This window comes from Amia ocellicauda, chromosome 4 (assembly GCF_036373705.1).
Source record: "Amia ocellicauda isolate fAmiCal2 chromosome 4, fAmiCal2.hap1, whole genome shotgun sequence".
Taxonomy (NCBI): domain Eukaryota; kingdom Metazoa; phylum Chordata; class Actinopteri; order Amiiformes; family Amiidae; genus Amia; species Amia ocellicauda.
The window spans coordinates 36910949-36937743 of NC_089853.1; the positions used below are offsets into that span (position 1 = coordinate 36910949).

The 26795-nt window shown below is 40.3% G+C and overlaps 2 protein-coding genes across 2 annotated transcripts in view; one reads left to right on the forward strand and one right to left on the reverse strand.

The window, feature by feature from the left end:
* lrrc49 (leucine rich repeat containing 49) overlaps positions 1-14533 on the reverse strand; it is a 106242-nt gene extending 91709 nt beyond the window's left edge. The window contains exons 1-7 of the mRNA XM_066702009.1: positions 14220-14533; positions 13405-13473; positions 12423-12507; positions 11814-12056; positions 11562-11652; positions 9884-10087; positions 3603-3669 (exon numbers count right to left, since the gene is read on the reverse strand). Coding sequence (XP_066558106.1) covers positions 3603-3669; positions 9884-10087; positions 11562-11652; positions 11814-12056; positions 12423-12507; positions 13405-13473; positions 14220-14294 — 834 coding nt within the window. The 5' untranslated portion in view covers positions 14295-14533. The remainder of the gene's footprint in view (positions 1-3602; positions 3670-9883; positions 10088-11561; positions 11653-11813; positions 12057-12422; positions 12508-13404; positions 13474-14219) is intronic.
* Positions 14534-19651: 5118 nt separating this feature from the next.
* Positions 19652-26025, forward strand: larp6a (La ribonucleoprotein 6, translational regulator a). Its single transcript, XM_066702010.1, has 3 exons — positions 19652-20430; positions 22723-22921; positions 24021-26025. Exons 1-3 carry the CDS (start codon positions 19688-19690, stop codon positions 25107-25109), a joined length of 2031 nt encoding a protein of 676 aa, XP_066558107.1. The 5' UTR covers positions 19652-19687; the 3' UTR covers positions 25110-26025.
* Positions 26026-26795: the final 770 nt, after the last annotated feature.

Genomic DNA, 26795 nt, shown 5'->3' on the forward strand with positions numbered 1-26795 from the left:
ACTGGAGATACCAAAGTCATCATTCTCAAGGAGGCTGTTAGATTCAAGATGCAAAAGGGCCTTCAACAGCATGACACGAGCCTGCTGGCTTTGCCCAAACTTACTGCAACTGTGTCTCATGAGAAACGACTCGGAAACCTGAGAAGCACATAGGTGGCGATGGTAGCGGGGGGGCTAACCTCCACACAACCCGGAGAGTATCCCCTCTCTAATTCCCCCCGTCGCCTTTGCCAAGCCTAATTGCCGAAGCCTCTCGCCTCAGCAGCCCCGCCACAGCTCTGGTTCCCTGCAGCTCCAGAGCGACGGGGTGCCAGGGCATGACACCGGCTGCATGCCTGAAGTAATCCCCCTTCTCAAAGAGACTCTTGTGTGGGAAGCCCAGCAGTGTGTTTGGTTGGCACTTTGTGCTGAAAGCAAATTAAACGGAATTAAGAGCTAACAGTGGGTAAGCTGGGAATTATTAACTTGTTTCCGCCTAATTGCTAGTGAGGCTGTTTGTGCTCGGCGGCCTCATCTGCATCTGGGAGGCTGGCATTGTCCAATAAGGTGTCCATTCCATTGGACTGTTCACTCTGGAAGGCTTGCTTAAAGAAATATAAAGAAAAGGGACTCCTGCATGTATTTTAGGATCCGGTCTGGTGCTAGTAAACCTCTCCACACAGATGATGAAACTCTGGAGAAACTATGGTAACTTCTTAAAATACTCTGATATCTTTTTGTGACCTTCAATTCAAACAGCTGTGTTGCAAAAAGGTTAATATACACTCACCTAAAGGATTATTAGGAACACCTGTTCAATTTCTCATTAATGTAATTATCTAACCAACCAATCACATGGCAGTTGCTTCAATGCATTTAGGGGTGTGGTCCTGGTCAAGACAATCTCCTGAACTCCAAACTGAATGTCTGAATGGGAAAGAAAGGTGATTTAAGCAATTTTGAGCGTGGCATGGTTGTTGGTGCCAGACGGGCCGGTCTGAGTATTTCACAATCTGCTCAGTTACTGGGATTTTCACGCACAACCATTTCTAGGGTTTACAAAGAATGGTGTGAAAAGGGAAAAACATCCAGTATGCGGCAGTCCTGTGGGCGAAAATGCCTTGTTGATGCTAGAGGTCAGAGGAGAATGGGCCGACTGATTCAAGCTGATAGAAGAGCAACTTTGACTGAAATAACCACTCGTTACAACCGAGCTATGCAGCAAAGCATTTGTGAAGCCACAACACGTACAACCTTGAGGCGGATGGGCTACAACAGCAGAAGACCCCACCGGGTACCACTCATCTCCACTACAAATAGGAAAAAGAGGCTACAATGTGGTCTGATGAGTCTCGATTTCTGTTGAGACATTCAGATGGTAGAGTCAGAATTTGGCGTAAACAGAATGAGAACATGGATCCATCATGCCTTGTTACCACTGTGCAGGCTGGTGGTGGTGGTGTAATGGTGTGGGGGATGTTTTCTTGGCACACTTTAGGCCCCTTAGTGCCAATTGGGCATCGTTTAAATGCCTACCTACCTGAGCATTGTTTCTGACCATGTCCATCCCTTTATGACCACCATGTACCCATCCTCTGATGGCTACTTCCAGCAGGATAATGCACCATGTCACAAAGGTCGAATCATTTCAAATTGGTTTCTTGAACATGACAATGAGTTCACTGTACTAAACTGGCCCCCACAGTCACCAGATCTCAACCCAATAGAGCATCTTTGGGATGTGGTGGAACGGGAGCTTCGTGCCCTGGATGTGCATCCCGCAAATCTCCATCAACTGCAAGATGCTATCCTATCAATATGGGCCAACATTTCTAAAGAATGCTTTCAGCACCTTGTTGAATCAATGCCACGTAGAATTAAGGCAGTTCTGAAGGCGAAAGGGGGTCAAACACAGTATTAGTATGGTGTTCCTAATAATCCTTTAGGTGAGTGTACACTACCATTCAAAAGTTTGGGGTCAATTTCCTTGTTTTCCATGAAAACATACATAAAATGAGTTTGAATAGGAAATATAGCAAAACGAATAGGAAATATAGTCAGACAAGGTTATAAATAATGATTTTTAATTGAAATAATAATTGTGTCCTTCAAACTTTGCTTTTATCAAAGAATCCTCCATTTGTAGCAATTACAGCCTTGCAGACCTCTGGCATTCTAGCTGTCAATTTGTTGAAGTATCTGAAGAAATTTCACCCCATGCTTCCTGAAGCACCTTCCACAAGTTGGATTGGCTTGATGGGCACTTCTTACGTACCACACGGTCAAGCTGCTCCCACAACAGCTCAACAGGGTTGAGATCCGGTGACTGTGCTGGCCACTCCATTATAGACAGAATACCAACTGACTGCTTCTTCCCTAAATAGTTCTTGCATAGTTTGGAGCTGTGCTTTGGGTCATTGTCCTATTGTAGGAGGAAACTGGCTCCAATCAAACGCCGTCCACAGAGTATGGCATGGTGTTGCAAAATGGAGTGATAGCCTTCCTTCTTCAAGGTCCCTTTTACCCAGTACAAATCTCCCACTTTACCACCACCAAAGCACCCCCAGACCATCACATTGCCTTCTCCATGCTTGACAGATGGCGTCAAGCACTCCTCCAGCATCTTTTCATTTGGTCTGCGTCTCACAGATGTTCTTCTTTTTGATCCAAACACCTCAAACTTCGATTCATCTGTCCATAACACTTTTTTCCAATCTTCCTCTGTTCAGTGTCTGTGTTCTTTTGCCCATCTTAATCTTTTCTTTTTATTGGCCAGTCTGAGATAGAAGGCCTAGCAGGCCAATGTTGATGTTGAGACTGGTGTTTTGAGGGGACTATTTAATGAAGCTGCCAGTTGAGTACTTGTGAGGCGTCTGTTTCTCAAACTAGACACTCTAATGTATTTGTCCTCTTGCTCAGTTGTGCACCGGGGCCTCCCACTCCTTCTTCTATTCTGGTTAGAGCCAGTTTGCGCTGTTCTGCGAAGGGAGTAGTACACAGCGTTGTACGAGATCTTCAGTTTCTTGGAAATTTCTCGCATGGAATTGCCTTAATTTCTCAGAACAAGAATAGACTGATGAGTTTCAGAAGAAAGTTATTTGTTTCTGGTCATTTTGAGCCTGTAATCGTATCCACAATCGCTGATGCTCCAGAACACTCCAACTAGTCTAAAGAAGGCCAGTTTTATTGATTCTTTAATCAGCACAACAGTTTTCAGCTGCGCTAACATAATTGCAAAAGGGTTTTCTAATGATCAATTAGCCTTTTAAAATGATAAACTTGGATTAACAAACACAACGTGCCATTGGAACACAGGACTGATGGTTGCTGATAATGGGCCTCTGTACGCCAGCCGTTTCCAGCTACAATACACATTACAACATTAACAATGTCTACACTGTATTTTTGATCAATTTGATGTTATTTTAAATGGACAAAAAATGTGCTTTTCTTTCGAAAACAAGGAAATGACCCCAAACTTTTGAACAGTAGTGTACAAGGCTATTTAGAAATGTCTCCTTGTATGTCAATTTCATGACTAGCTTAATTAATGACTTACCTAGACATGATTTTATTCATTGACAATTTTAAATGTATAGCTTGCTGGATAAAATGTACATTACCTGATTATCGTGCAGGTCCAGGACATCCAGCTTTGACACATTTTCCAGATTGCAAATCCTCTTAATTCTGAAAAATTAAACAGATTGATACATAAACACATAGGCTATTTCCCCCTCTTCTACACCCCAATTCATAACTTCCTCATGTTGTGCTGGCAGGTTGCTCAATTGTTTTCTCGCTTTGATTGTGGAGAGGAAACAGTGGAGCTTAACAGCCTGGCACAACACAATGCCTATTAACACACTCCTGCAGGTGTTTAGTCATTGCACTTTCGTTTCATAGTAAATCAAGCATCCCTCTGCCAGGAGTAGCAACTCCAGTGCCCAGGACACGACTGCTCTGCTCCTAACTGTTCACATCAGAAAATGGAATGGTGCTTTCTCAAGCCGGTCAATCAGACACCTCCTGGGAGACAGCACTCCAGCCCTTCAAGCCATTAAACTGGCATTGCTACCACAATTTTATCTCCATTGGGTGATACTAAGCCTCCCCATCATGGTCAAAATATACCATGCCTCATCACACTGGGCAGACAACTAAGAAAATAAGAATTATAAGAAAAGCACAGAAATATGTTTTCATCTACTAGATATATATTTAGATGGCTTTGTATACCTACAATCTTGAGTACAAGTAATCATCACCAGAACCTACCCTCCAGATCAGCATTTGTATTGTTTGTAGTGGTGGCAAATGTGTTACCCTGGGAAACTGCTTTAAAAAAAATCATAGGCTGTAAATGAATGTTTGAGTGAGTGAGAACATAGAAAGATCAAAGAGCTGGAACAAGTGCAAGCTAGAAGCAGAGGCAGAAGTTTGACTTTAAAAGGTAAATATTAGAAAAAGAGAGCATATACAAATACGTACATATTCAAAACAAAGATCATGTATGAATCCCTGGTATCTAGGAGGAAAGTCTATTGTCTATGTGCATTGTACCATAATACCCTATGGCACACAGGTTTGTTTTGTGGGACAACATGCTAGATTCTCTAAACTGCAGGCTGGGTGAAGGGACAAAGCTATGGAGCAAGTCCCTAAGATAGGATGAAGACTTCTCTGAGCCTCAGCAGTAAGAATCAAGGAATTTCACAGGAGAATTCAAACCACCTGTCTACCTGGTGAAACACTAAATCTCAAATAGTCAAGCAAATAATTCTAAAAAGCTGATCTAAATAATACTTTAGTAATACACACCACAGCTGCTGACTGGAAACGAAAGAGCCTCATAAACCCTGCACAAAAATAAAATACATAAAGATCAATCTTTCTGGCTATAATAATTCTATTTAATACATAGAGCATTAAAGGTGATTTATGAGTTGTCAGAATAAAAATTAAAGCCTATTTTGTTTTCTTTTTTTCTTCTTCAGATTCCTTCAAAGTCCTGGAATGAGTTTTACATCCTGGCAGCTTCCTTGCTTACATTGATCTAAACCAGGTGCAAGTTATGCGGATGACACACCCAGGATCTTTCCTACTGTGTGATACACTGACCCGACTGCTTTATCGAGCTGTTCAACAAGAAATTAACTCTCAAGACATCTACAGATAATTCCCAATCTCAGGACCATATAGACCAATGGACATCTTCTCCGAAACTGCTGTAATCAGACGCACTAAAAACTGATAATGGTCTACTTTACTGATTGGCTAGCCAAGCTCATATTTTGTTTAAAGAAGAAACCAAATAGGTAGACATCTGTTTATGTGAAAGCCTTAGGAGGATGCATTGCTTACATTGGATACATTGGAGTCAGTGTAGTTCATAGGTCTAACTTTTTTTGTTATAGACGCCACATGATGTGAATCAGTGATACATTCAATGACTGCTAGGACTGTCTATGTGGTGATGGTACAACCATTGAAAAATTACAAACATCATATACAGTGATAAAGCCAATATCAAACTCTCCACTTGTATTTCTATGCGATCTCCACAGCTCTGTGCGTTTCCGATTACACTGATGGATGGGAGTTTGTTTGATGGATGGGAGTTTGTCAGGTATTTCAGCATCGATTTCTTCTCCTATAGCACTGCAGGTTGACTTAAATATATATATATATATACATACCCTGAAATGATCAAATATTGTGCATAAAACTTTCCAAAAAGGGTGTAATATAATGTAAGGATGTGGCTTGTATTTTATTCACTTCTGCAGATAACCGTATTAATTTTGAATGTGTCTGTGTCTATCAATCTGTCTACCTTTCTATCTATCCATAAACAGTACTTAAGAACAGAGAGATTTAAATAAGACAAAATCTCCCATTAAAGCTGTCATTATTCAAAAATGTCCTCCATATTTTCTTTGTAATCCAGCCTCTGTGATGTCAGATTTAAAAAATGTGCTAGCATAAGGTCTAAGCAGACAACCCCTGCAAGATGTCAACACAGATGATTCCGACATAGCACAGCACCCATTCTTAATTTGTCCCATCCAAGCTCAAGATTCCTTCTCTGCAGCTATGTTATTCCTAAAATAGTAAATTAAATTGCTAGCAAATACATTTGCCATGGATTTAATTTAGCTTCAAGGTTTGTTCTGGGTCACTGCTGCTAAAAATAAGGCCTCATTAATTCCAAAACACTTCCTGTCGTGCTCTTGAAAGATTTTTTTAATGCAGGTCAAACTATAGCATTAATACACAATGAAGGACTTATTGCTACCACTGCATGCTGTCAAGAGTAAATACCTCATATTTTACCATTCCCAAGTAAAATGCAGTGATTTTGTCAAACTGCAACACCGTTAGGGTATGAAACACCAAACACTTTTGTAAGTCTAGGTTAGGGTTTTCTGAGACCTCTGCATTTACTGTCTGCTGTCATAAGTTCAATTGGTACAATATAAATTTGTCATAAGTTCAGTTAGTACATCATACGGATACATTGCTGATAATAAGACTACTTTTCTGTCATGTGCTCCAACCATCCTTTTCATGAGCACAATTCAGTGTGATCCCTTCCATCTTCAGGAACGGCACTGAAGCTACATCCCCGGTATCTGAGAAAGGAGTGCCAGATTCATGGCATGTTCTTTGTGGGGAAAAATACGTTTTCTGGAAACCGTTTTAAAAAACAAAATGTCGAGTTTTATAGATCTGGAATAAAACCAGATCCCTGTGGCATTTGATTTCATGATTTGTGACTTTAATTTTCTCCAGCCCCCTTTGCGAAAGTAAGATGATATGGGAGTCTCATAGAGATTAAAGAGACTGCCTGAATTAGGATCAGTCACCCTGCTAGGTATATTTTGCTAATGTTATTAAAAGAGAAAAGCATCTTATTCTTTCAATATGTGGGAATGGTGCTGGTGCAATGGAAACTTTGGCTCTTATTCTATTGGGAATGTGCTATCCCTGCACTCTCTCTGCCAGAGACGGAGCTTTTAAAATTGCAGCATCACAGAGCCTCAGTGGCATAACTGATGTAGGGCGCAAGCTGTATGAAAGATGGAAACAGCTGGAGTACTGACAAGATTGCACTAGAGATGCAATTACTGCTTGGTAAGAAGAGCGTCAAATCACTATCAATTTGGAAATTTATATCCAAGAGAGCAGGATACCTCACATATTGTGACATGGAAAGCTAAAAGCCAAAAAGAATCACTAAATTCCAGTGAGATACCATCTGATATCTTTTCTATCAACTTTAATCCTTGCAGTCCTTTCAAAGCTGGATGTTCAACAAACTCTGAACAGATACCATAAGTAAAGTCTGGTGATCTGAATTTACTGAACTAAAAGAATCACCAAATAACATTACTATTAATTAGTAGCAGGAGCCCTATTCTGTGAATAGAAACATAAGAAACATAAGAAAGTTTACAAAGGAGAGGAGGCCATTCAACCCATCGTGCTCGTTTGTTGTCCATTAATAACTAAGTGGATCCAAGGATCCAATCCAAGGATCCAATCCAGTCTATTTTTGAATGTTCCCAAATTGTTATTCCTTCAACCACAATGCTGGGTAGTTTGTTCCAGATTGTGACAACTCTCTGTGTGAAGAAGTGTCTCCTGTTTTCCATTTTGAATGCCTTGAAGCCCAATTTCCATTTGTGTCCCCGGGTCCGTGTGTCCCTGCTGATCTGGAAAAGCTCCTCTGGTTTGATGTGGTCAATGCCCTTCATGATTTTGAAGACTTGAATCAAGTCCCCACATAGTCTCCTCTGTTCCAGGGTGAAAAGTTTCAGTTCCCTCAGTCTCTCAGTAGGACGTTCCCTTCAGACCTGGAATAAGTCTGGTTGCTCTCCTCTGAACTGACTCTAGAGCAGCGATATCTTTCTTGAAGTGTGGAGCCCAGAACTGTACACAGTATCCAGATGAGCTCTAACTAGTGCATTGTACAGTCTGAACATTACTTCCATTGTTTTAAATTCTACACTGTTGACAATATACCCTAGCATTATGTTAGCCTTTTTAATTGTTTCCCCATATTGTTTGGATTGCGTTACTTCATCTAGTTCTATTCCTCCCATAGTGTAATTATAGTGGACATTTTTGTTACCAGCATGTATTACCTTGCACTTGTCCACATTGAAAGTCATCTGCCAGGTGTCAGCCCACAACTGAATATTATCTAAGTCTCTTTGAATAACCTGTGCTGCCGAAATTGTATCTGCTGAGCCACCTATTTTAGTATCATCTGCACATTTGACAAGTTTGCCAACTATCCCAGAGATCATTAATATAGATTAGAAAAAGCAAAGGCCCTAATACTGACCCCTGTGGAACTCCACTAACAACCTCACTCCAATATGCTCCTCTATTTTCTGTCTAATATTTTTTTCCTAAATATAACAAGTAATGCAGTTGAGACTGATTGGTCTGTAATTTCCTGGCTCAGTTTTGTCCCCTTTCTTGTGGATTGGTATGACATTTGCCATCTTCCAGTCAGTTGGCACATCCCTTTTTCTAAGCGTCATTTGGAATATTATAGTTAGCGACCTATAAATAATTTCCCTCATTTCTTTAAGTACTTGTAGGAAATGTACCATCTGGCCCAGGTGATTTGTTTGTTTTTAATTCTGCTAGTCCCTTTAGTACCTCCTCCTCATTTATCCTGATCTCTCTTAGGGTTTGACTGGACTGATTGATAACCTGTGGCATGTCATCTGTTTGCCACATATTGTTAATTTTCTAAGATACTTCCATTTAGCTTCTAGCTGTTTCACTTCCTCCTTTATTGACATCTAGCTTTATAGTATTGATAAAAGCTCTTTGCATTAGTTTTAGTTCCAAGAGCTGTTTATTTCTATTTCCCTGTTTGCTTTCCTGATCCCTCTCTTAACATCTCTTTACAGCTGAACATATTCTTTGTATTTTGTTTCGTCTCTATCTCTTTTGTATGCACTATACAACATTTTCTTTCTCTTGATATTTTTTTGCATACTTCTATGAAACCAGTGTGGCACAGGTTTTTGTTCCTCAATTTGGTACAAATTTGTCCTGAGCCTCAAGTAGTATATTCTTAAAATATAACCATCCATTTTCAACTGAATCTGTATCCATTGTGCCCCAGTCTAACTCTTCTAAGTGCCGCCTCATACCTTCAAGGTTTGCTTTCCTAAACATTTTTTAGACTTGGTCCTAGTGTCTACTAGTGTCCATCTGACTATCTTGGTTATTTGAAAATATCAAGTCAATGCATGCACGCTGTCTGGTTGTTTCCCTGACAAACTGAGTTAGAAAGCAGTCATTTATCATCTCAACCATTTCTATTTCTGTTTCTGTAGTCCAAACTGGGCTTTCCCAGTCTATATTTGGGAAATTGAAATCCCTCATTATAACAGCCACATCCTTGCTACATGCAGTCCTGATTACATTGTACAATGCAACATCTTTCTGAATATCTGAGTTGGGTGGTCTGTAACACACTCCTACCACTAATCCTCTGCATCTTTTATTCAAAAGTTTAACAAACAAAGATTCAGTTTCGCTAGCAGGATCTTATTTGAGTTCTTCTGCCTCAATGCCATTTCTGATATATAATGCTACCCCACCCCAGTAATACTACAACTACAACCATATGAATGATGCATAGTTTAGCCATGAGCACTAAAGTAATCAAAACCAGTGAAGGAGCTAATGGACAACTCCTGATTTTACATTATTAGTGGTAATTGCATTTTTATAGCAGAGTTTGAAGCTGCACTCTATCTCATATTTAGATAATTAATAACTATCTTTTTAATTATTATTATTTGTTTATGGCCTTAATGAGCTACCATAGTATTCCTTTATACACATGTAAGTTGTATATAGAAGAGTATACCTGTTCTTGCCGAGCATAAGCACACGCAATGTAGTAAGGGCTGAGAGACCACAGATTTCCTGGATGTGGTTGTCGTAGAGGTCCAGGAAGACGAGGCGGCACAGGTGAGATAGATGCTGGATGTGTGAGATGTGATTATGCTGGAAATTGAGCAGCCGGAGCTTCTCCTCTCCCTGCAGCAGGGGACACACCTCTAGATTGCGCCTGGAACAGACAGAGGATATACAATTGCTCTTCATAGTCCTCAAGATTCAGCTTTCCAATGTACCTTTATACAAGCTAAGACATGGAAACAACAGGTGATTTCACTTCCTATGCAAAAACATGCTACAATTCTGTCATCGGGATCTGGTGTTGGAACAATGAGAATTAGAGCCCCCGGTGTCTCCTCCTAGATCACAGTTAACATGGCTAGTTAACACCTATTTCTCACAGAGTATTTCTTGGCATTTTTTGGCCGTATGATTTGTTATGGTATTTTATTATGCATTCATTTATTTACAGTTTGACTGTTTTTCCCCTTAACAGATGCTTTATCTTGAATACCATGTTTCACCACCCACACACTTCTACTCAATGTTTTTACAGAAAGTTTCACACTTGGACAACTTAGCACATTATCTAAGTAAAGAAACACATTTTGGCATACTCATAGTTTTATGTCTGATGAAACAGGGCTATAAACATTAAAACATGTAAATAATTCTATGAAGAATTACAAATGAATATAAGCATACGCGGACAAAGTAAATAACTAAAATAATAGTCAAAATATATTCTCTTACACAACCTATAGTTATATCTGATAAGCCTTTGTTAAGTATAAGAAACAGCCATAATCTATGAAATCCGGTGGAATATAAATCCTCCCCACCATTTTCTGTTATTCATTCTTGACAAATGTATCTACACACATCATTCAAAATAAGGTTACAGAAACCATAGAGAATTGCTAAAAACTCTCACAACAGGGCATTTATTAAGTTTAAGTGGTAATAACAAAAAACACCACACATATTTGTAGTTATTCTCTAGGTTTTTGCTTTATTTTTAATTGTACTGCTGACCAATGCATTTCCAACTGCCTTTAAGAATAAGAAATGAATTCCACTCTATGGTATGTTACTGTCTGATTGACACACTGGGACTGTTCAACTGGACTGGCTTTGAGCATCCTCTAGTGCTCTAACCAAGTAATACAGTTCCATAATCGTGCATGCATTATGCTTAAACGACATGGAATTATTTTCTTAAAAAGAAAGAAAGCAATCTGTTGCCATGTGTTTTTCTCTTCTGTTTGAGGCATGCTGATTTGGCTGGTGGTGTTTTTTTGTGTTTGTTTACTTTTGATTTTAGTTCTTCCAACTACAGACCCTGTGCAAGATCTCAATAAAGAAATATATAAACTGGGATTTTATTTATGTATTTACTTACTTAAATAAAAGATATACATTTAAACTATTTTCCCTATTGTTAGTTGACAAAATGCTTACATTTTTCCAGATAGAGAGAATAGCTACATAATCATTAAAGGCATTAACTACTAAAAAAAATAAAGTTCAAATTACAAAAGTGATTGTGGGATATTTATTTCCACTTTTCTAAGAAAGTGCATAGTTGTATGTTTTCTTATGCCTTGGATATCTGCTACATTGGGAATGGCTGAAGGAAAGTTTACCTGTCCAAATCCAGACGCTCAGGATTGACTGCGTAGTCTTCACGGGAGCGCAACAGGACAGGGTGGCCTTGTGAGTTCTCTGAGCCCACAGCTGAGTCACCCCAGAAGAAAAACAGACACTTTCTGAACTTACAAACACATACAGACGTCACCCGAAAACAACAACAACAACAACAAAAACAACAACAAAATAGGAGTTAACCAACCTTTACATCTCAGTAATAGATTTGACTGAAAGACAGGCCTGCTCACCAGAAGGCTGGGTGGCTGATGGGTGGTTACTTGGATGGCTGCGTGAAGACGCCCCCGCACTGTGAGATGCTTGCCGAGCCCTGGCCCTGTAGCCCTGTGCCACAGTGTCCCCACCGAACCCCAGAGGAGGCCCTGCTGAGGCCTGGTGAAGCGCCCTGTCCTGCCCCATGAACTCACTGACAAAAGCCAACACAGGAGCCTGGGAGGGTCTGCTACTGTTCTGAGAATAAGTCTGCCTCCCTTCTGAAAATAGGAGCAGACAATGGAGTTTAAGCAATTTTTCAATTATAAACATTTTTCAAAAAGGTGCAACACCAGTCATGGCCTTCATAATTCACAAGTTAATTTACTCAAAACTCTGAGTTAAAAGTAGGGAAGCAGTTAAGACATTAGAAAAAACAAACAGGCACAGAGTAAATGTTTTAATCAGTCAAGCTACACTACAGGGAAATAACAGATGTGTTGTGTGTAGATTAAGTAAGGTAATCAGAGTCACTTTCTATATTCACAGAGTAAAGTGTCTATTTTCTATGTTGTTTTGTGCATCTTTTCAAGTGTACAATTTACTGTGTACAAAAAGCTGTGTTGGGGGTGAAAACAGAGAACTACCTTGTCGAATTGCATTCATCTTCAAGTTGTCCTGAATGACTTCTCTGCCGAGACTAGATACATCTTTAGTCAGGCGAAACTCCAACTGGCAGAAAAACAACAGACGGCTCGTAATACAACTGGAGTTAAAAGTGATATTATGGTTATGAAGAAACCGTAAATGTGACTGCTCTTTTTACTCCAAAACTGGCCTGATTAAGTCTTCTTTTAACACTTTCTCATAACACTTACAAAAGAATATGAGTCAAATTAGTATGGCTTAATGGCTTACATGAAAAAATTATTACTGTATGTGTAATGTCCATCAAAAAATCTGTAGTTTAACATTTAAATCAGTATGTGTTACTTAGTTGAAAAGATAAAAAATGAACTATAAACTATTAACTAAAATAAAATAAACTATATGATATTTCAAGATGGTATTGTGGCAGGTATATAATTTAAGAATTGGGGCCGGATTAAATCAAAACTTTGACACACCCGCTAATAGAAAACTACAGAACTGTACTCAGTTGCGGCTTCATTTTTAGTAAGATGCCACTTTCTTCTAATCATAAATGTAACGCGATGATGAACAGGTTTGTAGTTTTCTATTAGCAGGTGCGTCAAAGTTTTGATTTAATCCGGCCCTTTGGTTTGTAATTTAAAAGCACATTAACCCAATATGCATACCCAATCTTCTCCCAGTGTGGTGAGAGTAGTCTTAAGGGTATTGCCCTTCATTATGAAAACTGTGATAACTGCAATGATTAAAAAAATAAATAAGGGTGTTTCAGCATCACTTATTTACTAAGGGTGACAAAGAAATATGACATTTAGACCTAACAATAAGCATATGACCACAACCACTTTTTATAATAATAAGTTTACATTGTGTTATAGATCGGTCAGAGCACAACTGCTCAACATTTCTGCTTAACAAAAACTACTTTTGAAAGAAAGTGATCTGCAAAACATTATTCAATTCCTAGAGTTCTCTCACCGGTCTCTGTGGCAATCTTTCAGGTGTAGGAGAGCTCAGGATGCCCAGTTGTATATTGTAGCCATTTACCTGTTGGAACATTGCACATTATTTACTGCATACAACAATAATGACTGCACTGTGCAAAGAATCATTGCATGGTGATTGTAGAAAGAAGAGTAACCAATTAACTAAGTTTACTGGCATTTACAACTTTATTTTAAAACCTTATTTAATTCCAATAAACATTAATTTTCAATAAATAAATACAGTAATGATGTGCATCTGTATGCTTTTTAAAGATAGATAAGTTTTGCTTATTTTCTGTTATTATTCATATTTCATGCAGATTGATCATCGTCTATTTTTTGCTTGACACCTTACTGAATAAATACGTAGCCTGAATTCAACCTAAAGTCTTCAGACATTAAAAATAATCTATTCATAATAATACTGCACCAAAGGCTTTTACCACAACATGGTGCGTTTCCAAAGGAAAACAAATACAAATACAAATACCTTATCATGTAGCCTGCCAAGTTGTTATTTAATTTAAAAACATTTAAAACTGGTGAGACTGTATATTTACTGGATGTGCTCATGGTCAGGAAGGTGTATTTGTTGTCTTGTCTGATTATAACTTTCATCCCAATCAATTTCGCTGTGGTTTCTCGAATTTATATAGATAATTTACCCCATTATTAGCACATACAGGGAGCAAGTACGCGATTATTATTAAGTTTACACTTTCTATGCGGATTTGTATGTGAAGTGGAGTCGTGAGGGTCTACACCCCTGTAGAAACGTGTGTCCGGTTGCATGTTGGCAGGACTCACCGCCGGAGCCGGCAGTCGTCCTCTCGCCTGCGGGGCTCTGTTGTTGGGCATCATTTTCAACTGCCAGGTGTACATCCAGTTTTTGTTGTTCGTTTGTGGTTGTTTTTGTGTAATTGCTACATGTTGATCTTATTCGCTATTCGCGTATAATAGAAGTACTTCATCAATGCTAGTTCAGTGTTTCATAGACTATCTCTTTGTTGCATGCTGTAATTGAGATAATAGCGACGACAGTGTGCACTGAGATGCGCTGTCTGTTAGTTTTGTCTCACAAAGCAATCCGGACACATTGCTGGTCGCGGTGTATCCTCCTCCACAGCGCCACTTCCTCCGCTAGCACGACATACTGTTGTTAGCAACGCTCACATCCGGGAGATACTTGGAATTGTAAAATAATAATAATAATAATTATTATTATTATTATTGCTGTCATTTGTTTATTGAATGCATACATTAATACAGAAATGGGAGAAGGTGGAGGTCTTATTCAAGACTGCACGGTTTCCCTGCGTTTAGAAATCCATTTGTTATCAGAACGCATATTGAATAGAGAAAATATGACAGCATATTGTTGGTACTGAAAGATACTACTGTGCGCATGTGTGAGTGTGGATACAAATACATCATAATTATATATACATATACATTTTTTTACAGTGTGAAGTGGACAATAATTAATGAATATGCATGCAGGTCCTCAGAGTTATTTTGCTGATCATATGTGTATCAGATAGTTAGTGTGGGGGAGGTTAGGGATCAGGTTACAGTCTAGTGTTGGGTTTAATGCATTTGCATGTGATCATCAGACCTTAAAGGAAGTGTGGGAGGTGTCCATGTGTTATGTCTATACAAATATGATGTGTGTGTGTGTGTGTGTGTGTGTGTGTGTGTGTGTGTGTGTGTGTGTGTGAACCCAACCCTAGATTGTAAACTATCAGCAATGCTTTACTGGATTCAGAAAGTGAGCAATGTAGTTTATGTTGATGCAGTCCATATGCCCCCATCACACACTTGTGTCTCTACAATGTGGGAGAGAACCCATGGATGGTAGGCTGTTGTCATCAAGAGCTATTCAGCTGGAGGACAATAAGGCATACAAGTGCTCTCCATCTTACAAAGTTGCCACTCATAACTCAAAGGTGCATTTCATACATCAAACATGTCTAATAATGGAGAACCTTTCCTCAGTACTGTCCTACCTCATCAACACAGACAGAGCAAAATATCTCATTCAAGTGAGAACAAACTGTATTCATGTTTAAATCAAATACTTTTTGGTGAATCAGTATCACTTAGTATTATATTTATTTTACTATATTTTATTAATGTAAACCTTCAGACGTTGTACCATTTGGGCATATTCTAATCAGTTTTTAAATCCCATGGAGAAGTCATTTCTTTAATGAATCAAAGGTGAATTATAAAAAATATATTATTCTGAAATGAAACAGGCAAGCCTTTGGAAAAACTCACTCCTCAAAGAAGACATCCTGCCAGGACACCAGAAAGAACATGGGTTTGTTTGTTCTCATGTATTATGTATGGAAATGTGTCCTGCCACAGCCCCCTGGGGTGGATCAATCTATAAATACCCCCTCAAACCTCAAGTGTGAACTGGGATACAGTGCAATGCTGTACTCAGTGACTCACTGACAGAGGAAGTACACTCACACAGACACGAGCACATACATGAGTTGACACTTGTAGTATTCAGGTAGGTTTTCAATGAAACTAACTCCCTCCCAAACCACTTTTTTTTTTTAAGGAACATGCTGACCTTTCATACATAAAAGCACACAAACATTATATATATATATATATATATATATATATATATATATATATATATATATATATATATATATATATAATGTATTAACTATAGTAATGTTTAGTTTAATACTTGCTAATGTCTATCTGCCTATTTGTATTTATAATTATAATTAACCTCACTGTGTACAATTATTGTCTTTATGTCTCTCTCACTGAAAATTAAAACAATTAAGGATGCATATGTTTCTATGAAGATATTTCTGCATAGCTGCTATTTCTGAAAAGCTGGAATGTGCCTTGCCTTGTGCCTTGGACATTTGTTTTTTATTAGCTTAATTAGCTTGTGTTTTTTTTTTTTCTGCTTAAACAGTAAATAGAGGATTTCTAGTAATCTGCCTATAAACTGGAAAAACTGCTTTTGAAAATAGGCCAAATATACAATACAATGAAAATAAACAGAAGTGGTTCACTTAAAAATGTGCCAAAAAGAAGCAAGGTCTACAACCATAACTTCAATAATTAGTTCCAGTATTCCTTGTGCTATTTTGAGAAAAAAGCGGTAGTGAAGGGGGAGGGTACTAAAGAGAGGGAGAGTAGGAGGAAGGAAATTCCCTTGTCCGCCTCCACCTAGTCATAATACATCTGATGTGGGTGTGATCCTGACCCTGAAGGAAATGAACTGACACAGCAGTTTGAGCACAAGCGTGTAGGTACACATACTAGCAGTGAGCCTCCAAAAAGAAGCTCAAAGCACAAAACATATTGGTATGTTCAGTACATTCAATTTGAGAAAGATAACACAATTTTTCATTCTACCATTCTAAAAGCACTCCATACTTCAGCACATACTTTTATTTTAAGTATGATGTTTTTACAAAACAAAAACAAAACAAATCCAATTTTGGAATAATGTGCAGATATATAGGAAATTGATCACAAAACCAGTCACACATTACAATAATGGGCACCGATTCTTAATTAATTTATGTATTTATACCACAGGAATAACACATGCATACCTCATTTAATTCACCCGTGTTCTGCTGTTAATCACATATATAAAAAGGTGAACAATGTGTCAAGACAAAGATGAAAAATGACAGGCCTGATGGTACAGCAGGAGAGAATTTTGAGCAAGTAACATTAGGGAGCAATTTACTCAAGGATTTCCTTGTTACATCACTAATCTGACAAAAATGCCATTGGGTCTTCAAATTCAATCATTTAGAACCAATTAAAAAGGATTCAAGTGCATGCAGAAGCTTGTGAATTATACCCTATTTGGATGGTGATGTTTAGACAGCTAGGACAGCATGTTGTGAAACAGGCGAGGGCAGAACATACACGCAGCAGATGAAGTGCTAACCGTCTTCTACACAGCGATCACAGGTGCTTGGAGCATTGCTCCCAATGGTATCCTAAGGTTAACCCAGATGGCTTGCCATCTCATCGAGTTTCAAAAACATCACTTCTGGCCAGTGATATGTTGTTTTTTTTTTTTTTTTATATTGTTTGTTTTGTGCTAATCACAGCAGTGGAATTACCCTAACACTCATCTCTGTTTTAATCGCAGAAAAATCAGCGTCTGTCACTCGGCCTTGTGCTCAGTACTGCGCCCATCTGCACTGATGCTGCAGACAAGGTCTTCTTACTCACACAGAACTGAAGGCAAGTGGGAAATTAGGGCACTGAGCCCACAAATCATGATCTTAACAAATTAGTTAGTTTCTCAGTGTTTCTCATCTGTGATCTCTGTAGCCATCCACATGGGAGTGTGATTTAACTAGGAGATATCCACCTTTTGAAAAATAAACAGATAATCACAAGACACAAGACAAGAAAAAATACCAAAATGATTATCAGTTTGGTCAATGGAAAGATCAGAATAAGATATTAGGATATACTCAGTTATATAATGATGCTATACTGTATTTAGTTACTTCTTAAATTGTAGCTAAAATGTATACATATGTTAGTTAATATAATAACTAAATCTACATTTAAATGTAATTTCATATGCAAAAAGGAAATGTCCCCCCAAATTCCATCCTAGCCAGAGCACACCTTTGAAACTCTTTATGGGACTGATCTTATAGAGTGGGACAGAAATCTATTAATATTGAATAATCACTAGAAAACAGATTCAACAACAAAGCAAGCTCTCTGTCTGTCTCGCAGTGAACTTTAATTTAGGAGGCAGTAGAACTGACAGCTCATGAAAGCTCTGGGAATCCATTTGTCACAACATTCCCAACAACAAAAAGACCTCGAGTAGTATATCATGTTCAGAATGAAGAGTTTTCTTTAGCTTTTGAGCAAAGACTTGGATATTTTCAGAATGAAATAGTGGAACCGGGCCAGAGTGATTAAATGTCACTCATTAAATGTGAGTTAATTCAATACATTAAATACAATATATTATCCATGACTGTAGAATTAATTTACAAAAGACACAGCTGAGGGCATCTAAATGATTGGAAACATTGTATTTATGTCATTTAGATAAACAAGCTGCACTGTTATACAATTTTAAAAAATAGCACACTAAATCCCATTGTAAGCTATTTTAAAGCACAAGATGACTAATCTAAACAACCAGTCTGTTTTGCAAAGTTGCTCTTCGGATAATAACATAGAAACATTTAAAGAGGACAAACATGTAACTTTCTGCAAATGAAAACTTTATTAAAGGGGAGGCTTTTTTGTTTAGGTATCCAGAATTTCGTGCCATGCACATGATTTTGCCTTTTTTAAATAGACACACTTTTTGCATGATGCAGGGAGTTTTGAGCATAAACATCTATTACAGCTCAGACAATAAGACACGATGTGCAATACTAAGCAAGCTTTGAAATCCCAGACTTAAATTCAGTCACTGTTATTTCACCTGCTGCATCGGCAAACTGTGTCCACAGCCAGGCCTTGTATCAATAGGAACAGTTCACCCTGCTGCTTTACACTGTATGCTGCCCCATACCTCACACATCAATTAGACTTGTGCAACGTAATTAAGTGCGGGTTTCTCAAAGTGAATCACGCACCTGACTGAGCAAAGGCATTACCTCATACAGTGCTTAATTGCAGTTTTTTGTTGACACGTTGGGAATAGCCAGTCTCAGTTTAGCATGCAGCATAGATTGTCTTACAAAATTACATTAGCATGTTTTCTTTACAGTTCCCTTTTATAATTTACAACAATACACTTTCTTTATGTGTGGACATACAAAATACAATGTTGGAAAATGTGAGAGGAAAATGTTTCACAATTAGAATACAACAATTGTACTACTACTACCACCACTACAGTTGCTAACAAGTCCTTTTAGCTTTGGCATAGCCTACAGCTTTTGTTAATTAAGACCCTTGTTTCCAGGCATGCCAATTAAATCGAGCACCGTGGCTATCATCACCAATTGCACAACAGGTAATGCATCTATGATGTGTATCTATGATGGAATCGCGAATTCGAATCTATTTTTAGTTCTGCAAACCAGTCAAATCCCTTCGCAATCCTATTATTCAATTTGCAAGTCTAAATCACACTATGTGGGTCGGACACCATGATTGGCGGGTTGCTCTCTTCTCATTGTTTTATTGCACCATCTCTTAAAAACGTGGGTTTCCTCACTAATTTATAAATATTGCGTTGAGGGCGAAAAGGAGGGCCCATCATTTCCCTGAGGTGAAGACGCAAGATGCACGCTTTGGTGAATGCGTTTCTCCGCTGTCTGTTCCTATTGCTCCCCCCCCCGTGGTTTCAGCTCGGCTTTTGCTGGTGGGTTGGGGATGAGTGCGGAAAGACGCTGTGGCCCAATCCCAGGGCTCGTTTCAAAGGGAGAAAGCCTCTTGCACATCAGGAAGTAACACAAGACGCGGCCATCCCCTCCTCTTCCCCTCCTGCTCGGTGCGCCTCTCCGGCAGCAGCCTCACCGCCGCCCCCGGGATCTCCTTTGCGGAGAATCTGGGAGCTCTGGTCGGCTTTGGAGCGCAACTTCGGGGCTCCCTTCTCGTTGCCCCAGCGCCTGTTCCCCAAGCGTTGGGCTGCACCCGCAAAACGGGCGTGTGAGCCGACGGGTGCCAGTGCCGGACGAGACGTGTGCGTCTCTGAACAGGAGCCGAGCGCAACAGTGTTACAGCAAGAGGAAGACGCAGACCCAGCGACGCTCCCACAGGCAGGCACCGGCAGCTCGATGGAGGTGCCCGGCTTCTCCGATCCCGCGTCGGATTCAGTCGCGGTTCGGGTCGCGGAGGCGGCCACTGACACGGGCTTTGATCTGGAGGAGCGGCTGCTGCAGGAGATGGGGACCCAGATCCAGATCCGAGTGGCGATCCAGGCGGCGGAGGACGAGGACCCGGAATGCGAATTGACCCTAGATCACCTGGACTTCCGAGGGGGCAGTTGCAGTGAGGATGATCTCGGGAGACACGATAAATCCAGGTATGCATTACAGCACAGTGGCCAGTAAGTGCACGGACGCCTGGTCCAGCCTTTGCATTGGCTTGAAAATAGTTTAGATCGCTTTATTCCTTGTTGGTAATGAAAGATGCATGCAAATCAGGCGGGTTTCGTGTCGTGCGCCTCAACCACCTGTAGAAATGCTTTGTAATCGCACGGACTGATTTATCCATTACTCTGTCCCAGCGAACCTCTTGTGGAGGGAGACGCATGGAAACATTTAAAACTGCTACAGTGCTGTGCTTTTATACAGAAGTGCATCACTGGCTACATGTTTGCTACATTGCGTACATTGTAACTTGAGAACACGTCCGAAACTGCCTTCTTTTTTTGGTAATCGCGTATCGGAATAGTTCATATTGTATCCAGCGACTTGCATTTAACATCTTGAAATTGAAGTGTACAGCCCATTTGAAATCTACGCATTGCCCGGCTGAGGTGATGTGCCTGGCTCCACTGCTGTCAGACCATAGAGGATCGTTTTCATTTGTTTTTCACTGCAGGCAGTTTTATTTAAACGCACAAACTGTGGTAGTCCTTAAACGAGAATATAATTTTAGTGCCGATAATGGTTTAGCCGATACATTGGTGGACAGTTGCTCGCTGTCGACCTCCACCGCGATCACTTCGCCCTTCACATGTTAGGGGAAGCCCTGTGACCAAAAGCAATATAAACGGTCTAATCCTATTAGGGATGCTATACTGGCTCTGCCCTCTGTCTTCAGTCGTCTGCGTCAGAGGCTGGAGTGAAGTGGTCGCCATAGGACAGGGAGGGCTTGGCCTGAAGTTGGGTGGAGATGCCCAAGGCCGGGCTGGGGTAATTCTGGCGATGTAGCAGTTTAAACTGGCTTGTTCCCCAACTTTAAATCTATTCATGGTATAAATGTTAAATCAATACCCCTGTTGGCCATGTGCACACATTATGGCAACCCCAAGAGGCCAGGTTGTGGGGTATAAGTTAAATCCCAATCTGTAGTTCAGAACAAATGTATTCATGGCATAAATGTTGGTGGGGAAAACCATTTTTTTTCCTCACCCTAATATGCCAACCATCTTTCCCGTAGTATCATGTGGTGGCTGCAGCTTTGCTTGTTGGGTAGCTGGCAAGCTGAACAGTGTTGGCATCTGTGTAACAGATGTAACCTCATTGGAAAAGTTTAGTTTGCAAGGTCCTCCCTAATATTGTGTCAAATCTGTGATGCGTCTGGTCACACCTCAGACAGGCTGGTTCGGTTTGCTATTTTAAGAATGTTAGAGCACATTTCTCCTGTGCTTCATGGGCTTGGTTTATTTACGCACACAATGTACTTACAACCTCAGTCTGATGCACATTCAGATACGCCAGAACGTTTTGTTCAATTAAACAATTTTATATTTTAACTGACTTGCTAATGCATTCCTTTACTCATAAATATTAACCTTTAAATCATTTAAAACTACACATTAGTACACATCTCCTCCAAGCTCTCTACTGATATCCTACCAGTAGCTCCTAAAATTGCCAAGTTTTCCTTTTCTCCCTTGAAAGAGTAGTCAATGTAAGTGAAACGCAAGGTGTCTGGAACATCTCAATATCCTTGTAATATAGATAATTTCCAGTAGTATTGGCCAGAAGAATGGTTGACTGGAGAGACCAGTTTATGAATCTCACTGCTGGTGTCTGGAGTAATTTAAAGGTCTGCCTCTGGCTAGGATCATTCTCATTTTGAAAAACTTCACCCATGTATCTCCCATTTGTGTCCAGTTTTCCAATTAAACACTGTTTTAGATCACAACACTTATCCAAAAGACTTTGATTCCCCAATTGCAAATTCACAGGATACCTTCTCCCTGCTCTTTGACCAAGTGCAATTTTGAATGGTCCTTTCTAAACTTGCCTTAAGTCACACAGTAAGCACAGGATCTTATGTAATTGATTTATTTGGATCTTTTGCAATAACCCACATTTCACTTTAGTGCCAAGTGACTTAATGTGCTGTATGCAAATGCCACTAACCTTTGTCCAACTGTCAATTCAGTAATGAGACAACTGTACGTATTGCATTTGTCGCTGGAATTCACCAATAGGATTTAAGGCACTTGCTGCCAGTGAAACCTGAAATGATAGGAACTGCTCTACAAGTTTGTGCTTCTCTTGCTAAATCCAAGCTCCATTAGGACCTGAAGTCATCAGTTTTAAGTGGTTGTGCTCTTGGTTACACTGAGGCCACTGTCAATGAATTAAACGTGTATTGCTAGTAGGTCATGCTTGTAGTGTTCTTATATTTTCCTCAGTGGGGCTGGAACCAGTGGAGGGGAGCATGAGGAGCAGAGCTGGCAGCCCCCAGACCCTGAGCTGACTCAGAAACTCATCACTCAGATCGAATACTACTTGTCAGATGAGAACCTGGAGCGCGATGCCTTCTTGCTTAAACACGTCCGACGCAACAAGCTGGGGTTTGTCAGCGTCAAACTGCTTACTTCCTTCAAAAAGGTACGTCCCTTAACTACCGACTCCCTTGCACAGACAACCATTCAGTTTTAGAACGTGGTTCCCCATTGTCCTGGAACACCAACTCTTAAATTTGTAAATTAATTGAGGCATTAATATAACCATTCTTTCATTTTCAAATTTGTTTTGCTGTCTACAGTCAATGGGTTCAGAAATGCACCCTGAAATACAATTTGAATCACTTCAGTTTTGTTAAACTATTCTCAAACCTGTATGAAGACTTGAATAAGTCACTTGAACACACTTGGCAATTGTAGTGAAATACTGAGTTCTGAAGCCTAGGACATGGGCTGGGTACATGCCATTACAGAAAATACATTTTGTTTTTTGTAGTCTTTTGGCAGCACATTTCACTTAAAGCATTTAATTAACCCAATAGATGAAATGCTGAGGTGTAATAAAAGCTGTAGACCTAGTGGGTCCTGAGAACCAGTGATTTGAGCAAAGTGGACCTAAAGGTAAAATGTGTAACATGCTGGTAATTGAGCCTAAATGCAAGTAGGAACACTTATTCTTAAGGGCACCTACTGCAGTTTGTAAAAGGTGCCTGTTGTACACATTGTGCATCTTCAGTGATCTTGAATGGAGGCAAGGAAATAAGTAATTGTAATCAAGTTTTATTGTATGGCAAAATGAATGAATGGACACTTTCACTTCTGCAGCAGTCCTTACCGTTTTCAGAGTTTGATGGCTGTTCCTCTTAGCAGCAGGAAATGAAACCAAATGCTATCTGCTCAGGTTCGGCTAATCTAATGTAATCTAACTTACATTTTCCATGTGAATGAAAACTGAATGAAGTGACAGTGTGGGGGTCATTGAGTGCACATTGGTTTGTAGTGCACACTTTGATGTAAAAATGGAAAACTCATCTTAAGACTGAGCGTGTTCAAGTGATGTACCGATACCCTAGCAGATGTTGCTTTGAAATAGGAAATGCTTATTGCCTTTAATCTTTCACAATTGATTATCATCAAGGATTGGATACGTTGGAAAGTTTCTAATTTAGAATGAACCTTTCGAATTTAAACACTGCTCACACGTTCAGCGGTACACTTTACATTGCACTGTCCCCATTCCCCAGGTAAAACACCTGACGAGAGACTGGCGAACAACAGCCTACGCGCTTCGGCACTCTGAGCTGCTGGAACTGAACGAGGAGGGAAGAAAAGTGCGTCGCAAGGCAGCAGTGCCAGTCTTTGCCAGTGAGAACCTTCCCAGCCGCATGCTGCTGGTCAGTGAGCTGCACCTGTGGCCTGATCTGTGCCCTTCCCTGGAGAGCGAGGGGAGCTCTGCGGCCCATCAAGAGCGGCTGATGGAGCTCCTCCTCAAAGCCTTCGGGGTGTATGGAGTGATTTCCTCGGTGCGAATTCTCAAGCCAGGCAAGGACCTGCCTCCTGACCTGAAGAAGCTGAGCGGCCGCTATTCTCAGCTTGGCACGGTCGAGTGTGCAATCGTGGAGTTTGAAGAGATCGAGGCTGCTGTTAAGGCTCACGAGGTGATGGCTGGTGAAGAAGAGGGGGGAAGCCTCACAGGGGTCAAGGTGGTCCTGATCGGGACCAAGCCTCCCAAGAAGAAAATCCCCAAGGACCGCCAGCGGGAGGACGGGGGCCAGCGCAAGAGCCGTTCTCTCAACAGCAGAGTGCGGGAGCTGCAGTACCTGGTCGACGACTCGGCCTGCAGTTCCTCAGAAACGGAGAGCAACCCCACCTCTCCCCGGCTGACCCGTAAAACTCGACCGGGCAACAAGCTGAGCCCAGTTGGGGGGGGTGGATACCAACAGAACAACCACCTCAGTCCTGGTGTGTCTCCCCGCTCCAGCCCCTGGAACAGTCCCCGCACCAGCCCCTCTGCCCAGCGCAAGTCCCCACATTCCCGCAAGTCCCCTCTGGTCAGCGAGGGCAGGCTGAGCCCCGAGCCCAGCCGCAAGTGGGCGGACTACTCCTCGGACAGCAGCCTGACTCCCTCTGGCAGTCCCTGGGTACAGCGCCGTAGACAGGTAGCCTCACAGGAGAGCAGCCCTGTTGGGAGCCCGATGCTTGGCCGCAAGATCCAGAATGCTGATGGGCTTCCCCTTGGGGTGGTACGACTCCCTCGAGGGCCTGATGGGACTAGGGGCTTCCACAGTGCTTTGGCTGAGGAGAGGAGCAAGCCCGTATCATGTGCAACCTGATTTAAGGAGGAAGGGAGTGGCGTTTTCTCACGCCAAAAATTGCCATTGCAGAGATCAATACTTCATCGTAGGAGCTTGGAAACTTTGCTTTGTAATTTAATTTGGATGCCATATTTTTGGCTTTTCCTACATGTTTGGTACATTTTTTGTAAGTTTTTTATTTTTATTTTTATTTAAGCAGTTAGGTGAAACTGAAAAGGCATTTATTTTTCTTCATTTAAGACCATGCGTTTCCTAAAAGTGACCATTTTGTATGTGAAATATTGTAAAGGTAGACCGTTGCTAGTGAAATTATTCCAGTTTAATTTAATGTAAAATTGCCCACTTTAATGTCAACACCAGAGAACAAGTTGTAAATGGTATTGTTTTCATACGGTTTGTGAGGTTTGCATTCCAAAAGTTTTGGACTTCATGTAGAAATCTGAACAATTTGGCCGATACCTTGTAAAGGTATAATGTGCAAATAAGCTATAATTGTGGTCCACAGCCCACAGATTTGGCCTGAAAGGGTGTTGCTGGTAATCTCTATTTTGCATGCAATACATCCAGGTTAAGGTTGAGGGTTGTTGCTATGGACTCCTCCCCCTCACTTGTAATATTGTAATCTGCCTTAATATTGAATATCAAGAAATGTCCTTTCATGTGTGTTTTTTTTTTTTTTAACTTGTTTTATTGGTTTTTGCCCTCCAGCCCTTTTATGATCAGGTGGTTTTAAAAGCTGGCTTTTAGGGGGCTGTACTTCATGTAGACTTTGAATGGATGTGTAAGGGATCAGAGGGTCAATGTAGGAACTCTCCCCTGACTTGTGGGCAAGGTTCATCCAAGCTCCCTCCTTATTTGAGAGGTTTTGCACATTCTGGGATTATAAAATGTATATTGTATGTCCCCATGTACAAAATAAAGCACTGAAATGGCATTACTTTTGACTGATTCTTTTGGACACTCTTAATATCTGCCTTAATCAAATGAGCTGTTTTTTTTCAGAAACCCTTTAAAAATGTTTACCCTTTTTCCATATGCTGCCTAAACGGGTAAATTTTTGGAGTAACTGTTCAGAGATCAGTAGTGATGCATACTAATTTATCCTGATCTGAATAATTGAAAGAGCAGATAACGTTCAATCTCTCAAACTGCAGATGCACTTGTCAAAACCTATTGGGTGAGGGCAAAATTCTAGACTAGTGCAAACTCTGGTCTGTGAAACCAGAAAGTCTTGACCAAAAATTGGCTCCCGAAAGTGAGATCGGGAAGTGGTATTTTTTTATTTATTTTTTCTTCCCCCTTTGACTAAATCTGCAGATCAAATTGTAATGCAACTTTCCCTCTTGATTAGAGTACAGGAGATACTGTACCTTTGACACTGCATCACTCAACTTTTCTTTAACTGCTACCTTTGGAAATCTCAAACTTAAGGTTTCTTTCCCTATAGCAAAGTGAGGAATATCTGTGCAGCTGCTGTATGGATTTAATCTCTGACCATGGTGTAAAGTTCTTGACTTTTTTTTTTTTTTTTTTTATTCAATCCCCCTTTCAGATGGTTATGGCTCACAATTTGAGAGGGAGGGCCAGACTAATTACTAGAGTACCTGCTGGTTTTCTTTGCATCTTTAAATCCTCCACACTTCTAAGGAAAAGTAAATGCTGATAAGTTTCACTAGTGAAATTGATTAACAATTGAAGTTTTGG

What these genes read in the sequence shown, in the direction of transcription:
- larp6a (XM_066702010.1), top strand. Translation starts at nt 19,688, where the DNA reads ATGCACGCTTTGGTGAATGCGTTTCTCCGCTGTCTGTTCCTATTGCTC. An exon ending in GGGAGACACGATAAATCCAG is followed by an intron (nt 20,431 to 22,722) that starts GTATGCATTACA and finishes TATTTTCCTCAG; the next exon opens with TGGGGCTGGAACCAGTGGAG. An exon ending in TGCTTACTTCCTTCAAAAAG is followed by an intron (nt 22,922 to 24,020) that starts GTACGTCCCTTA and finishes CCCATTCCCCAG; the next exon opens with GTAAAACACCTGACGAGAGA.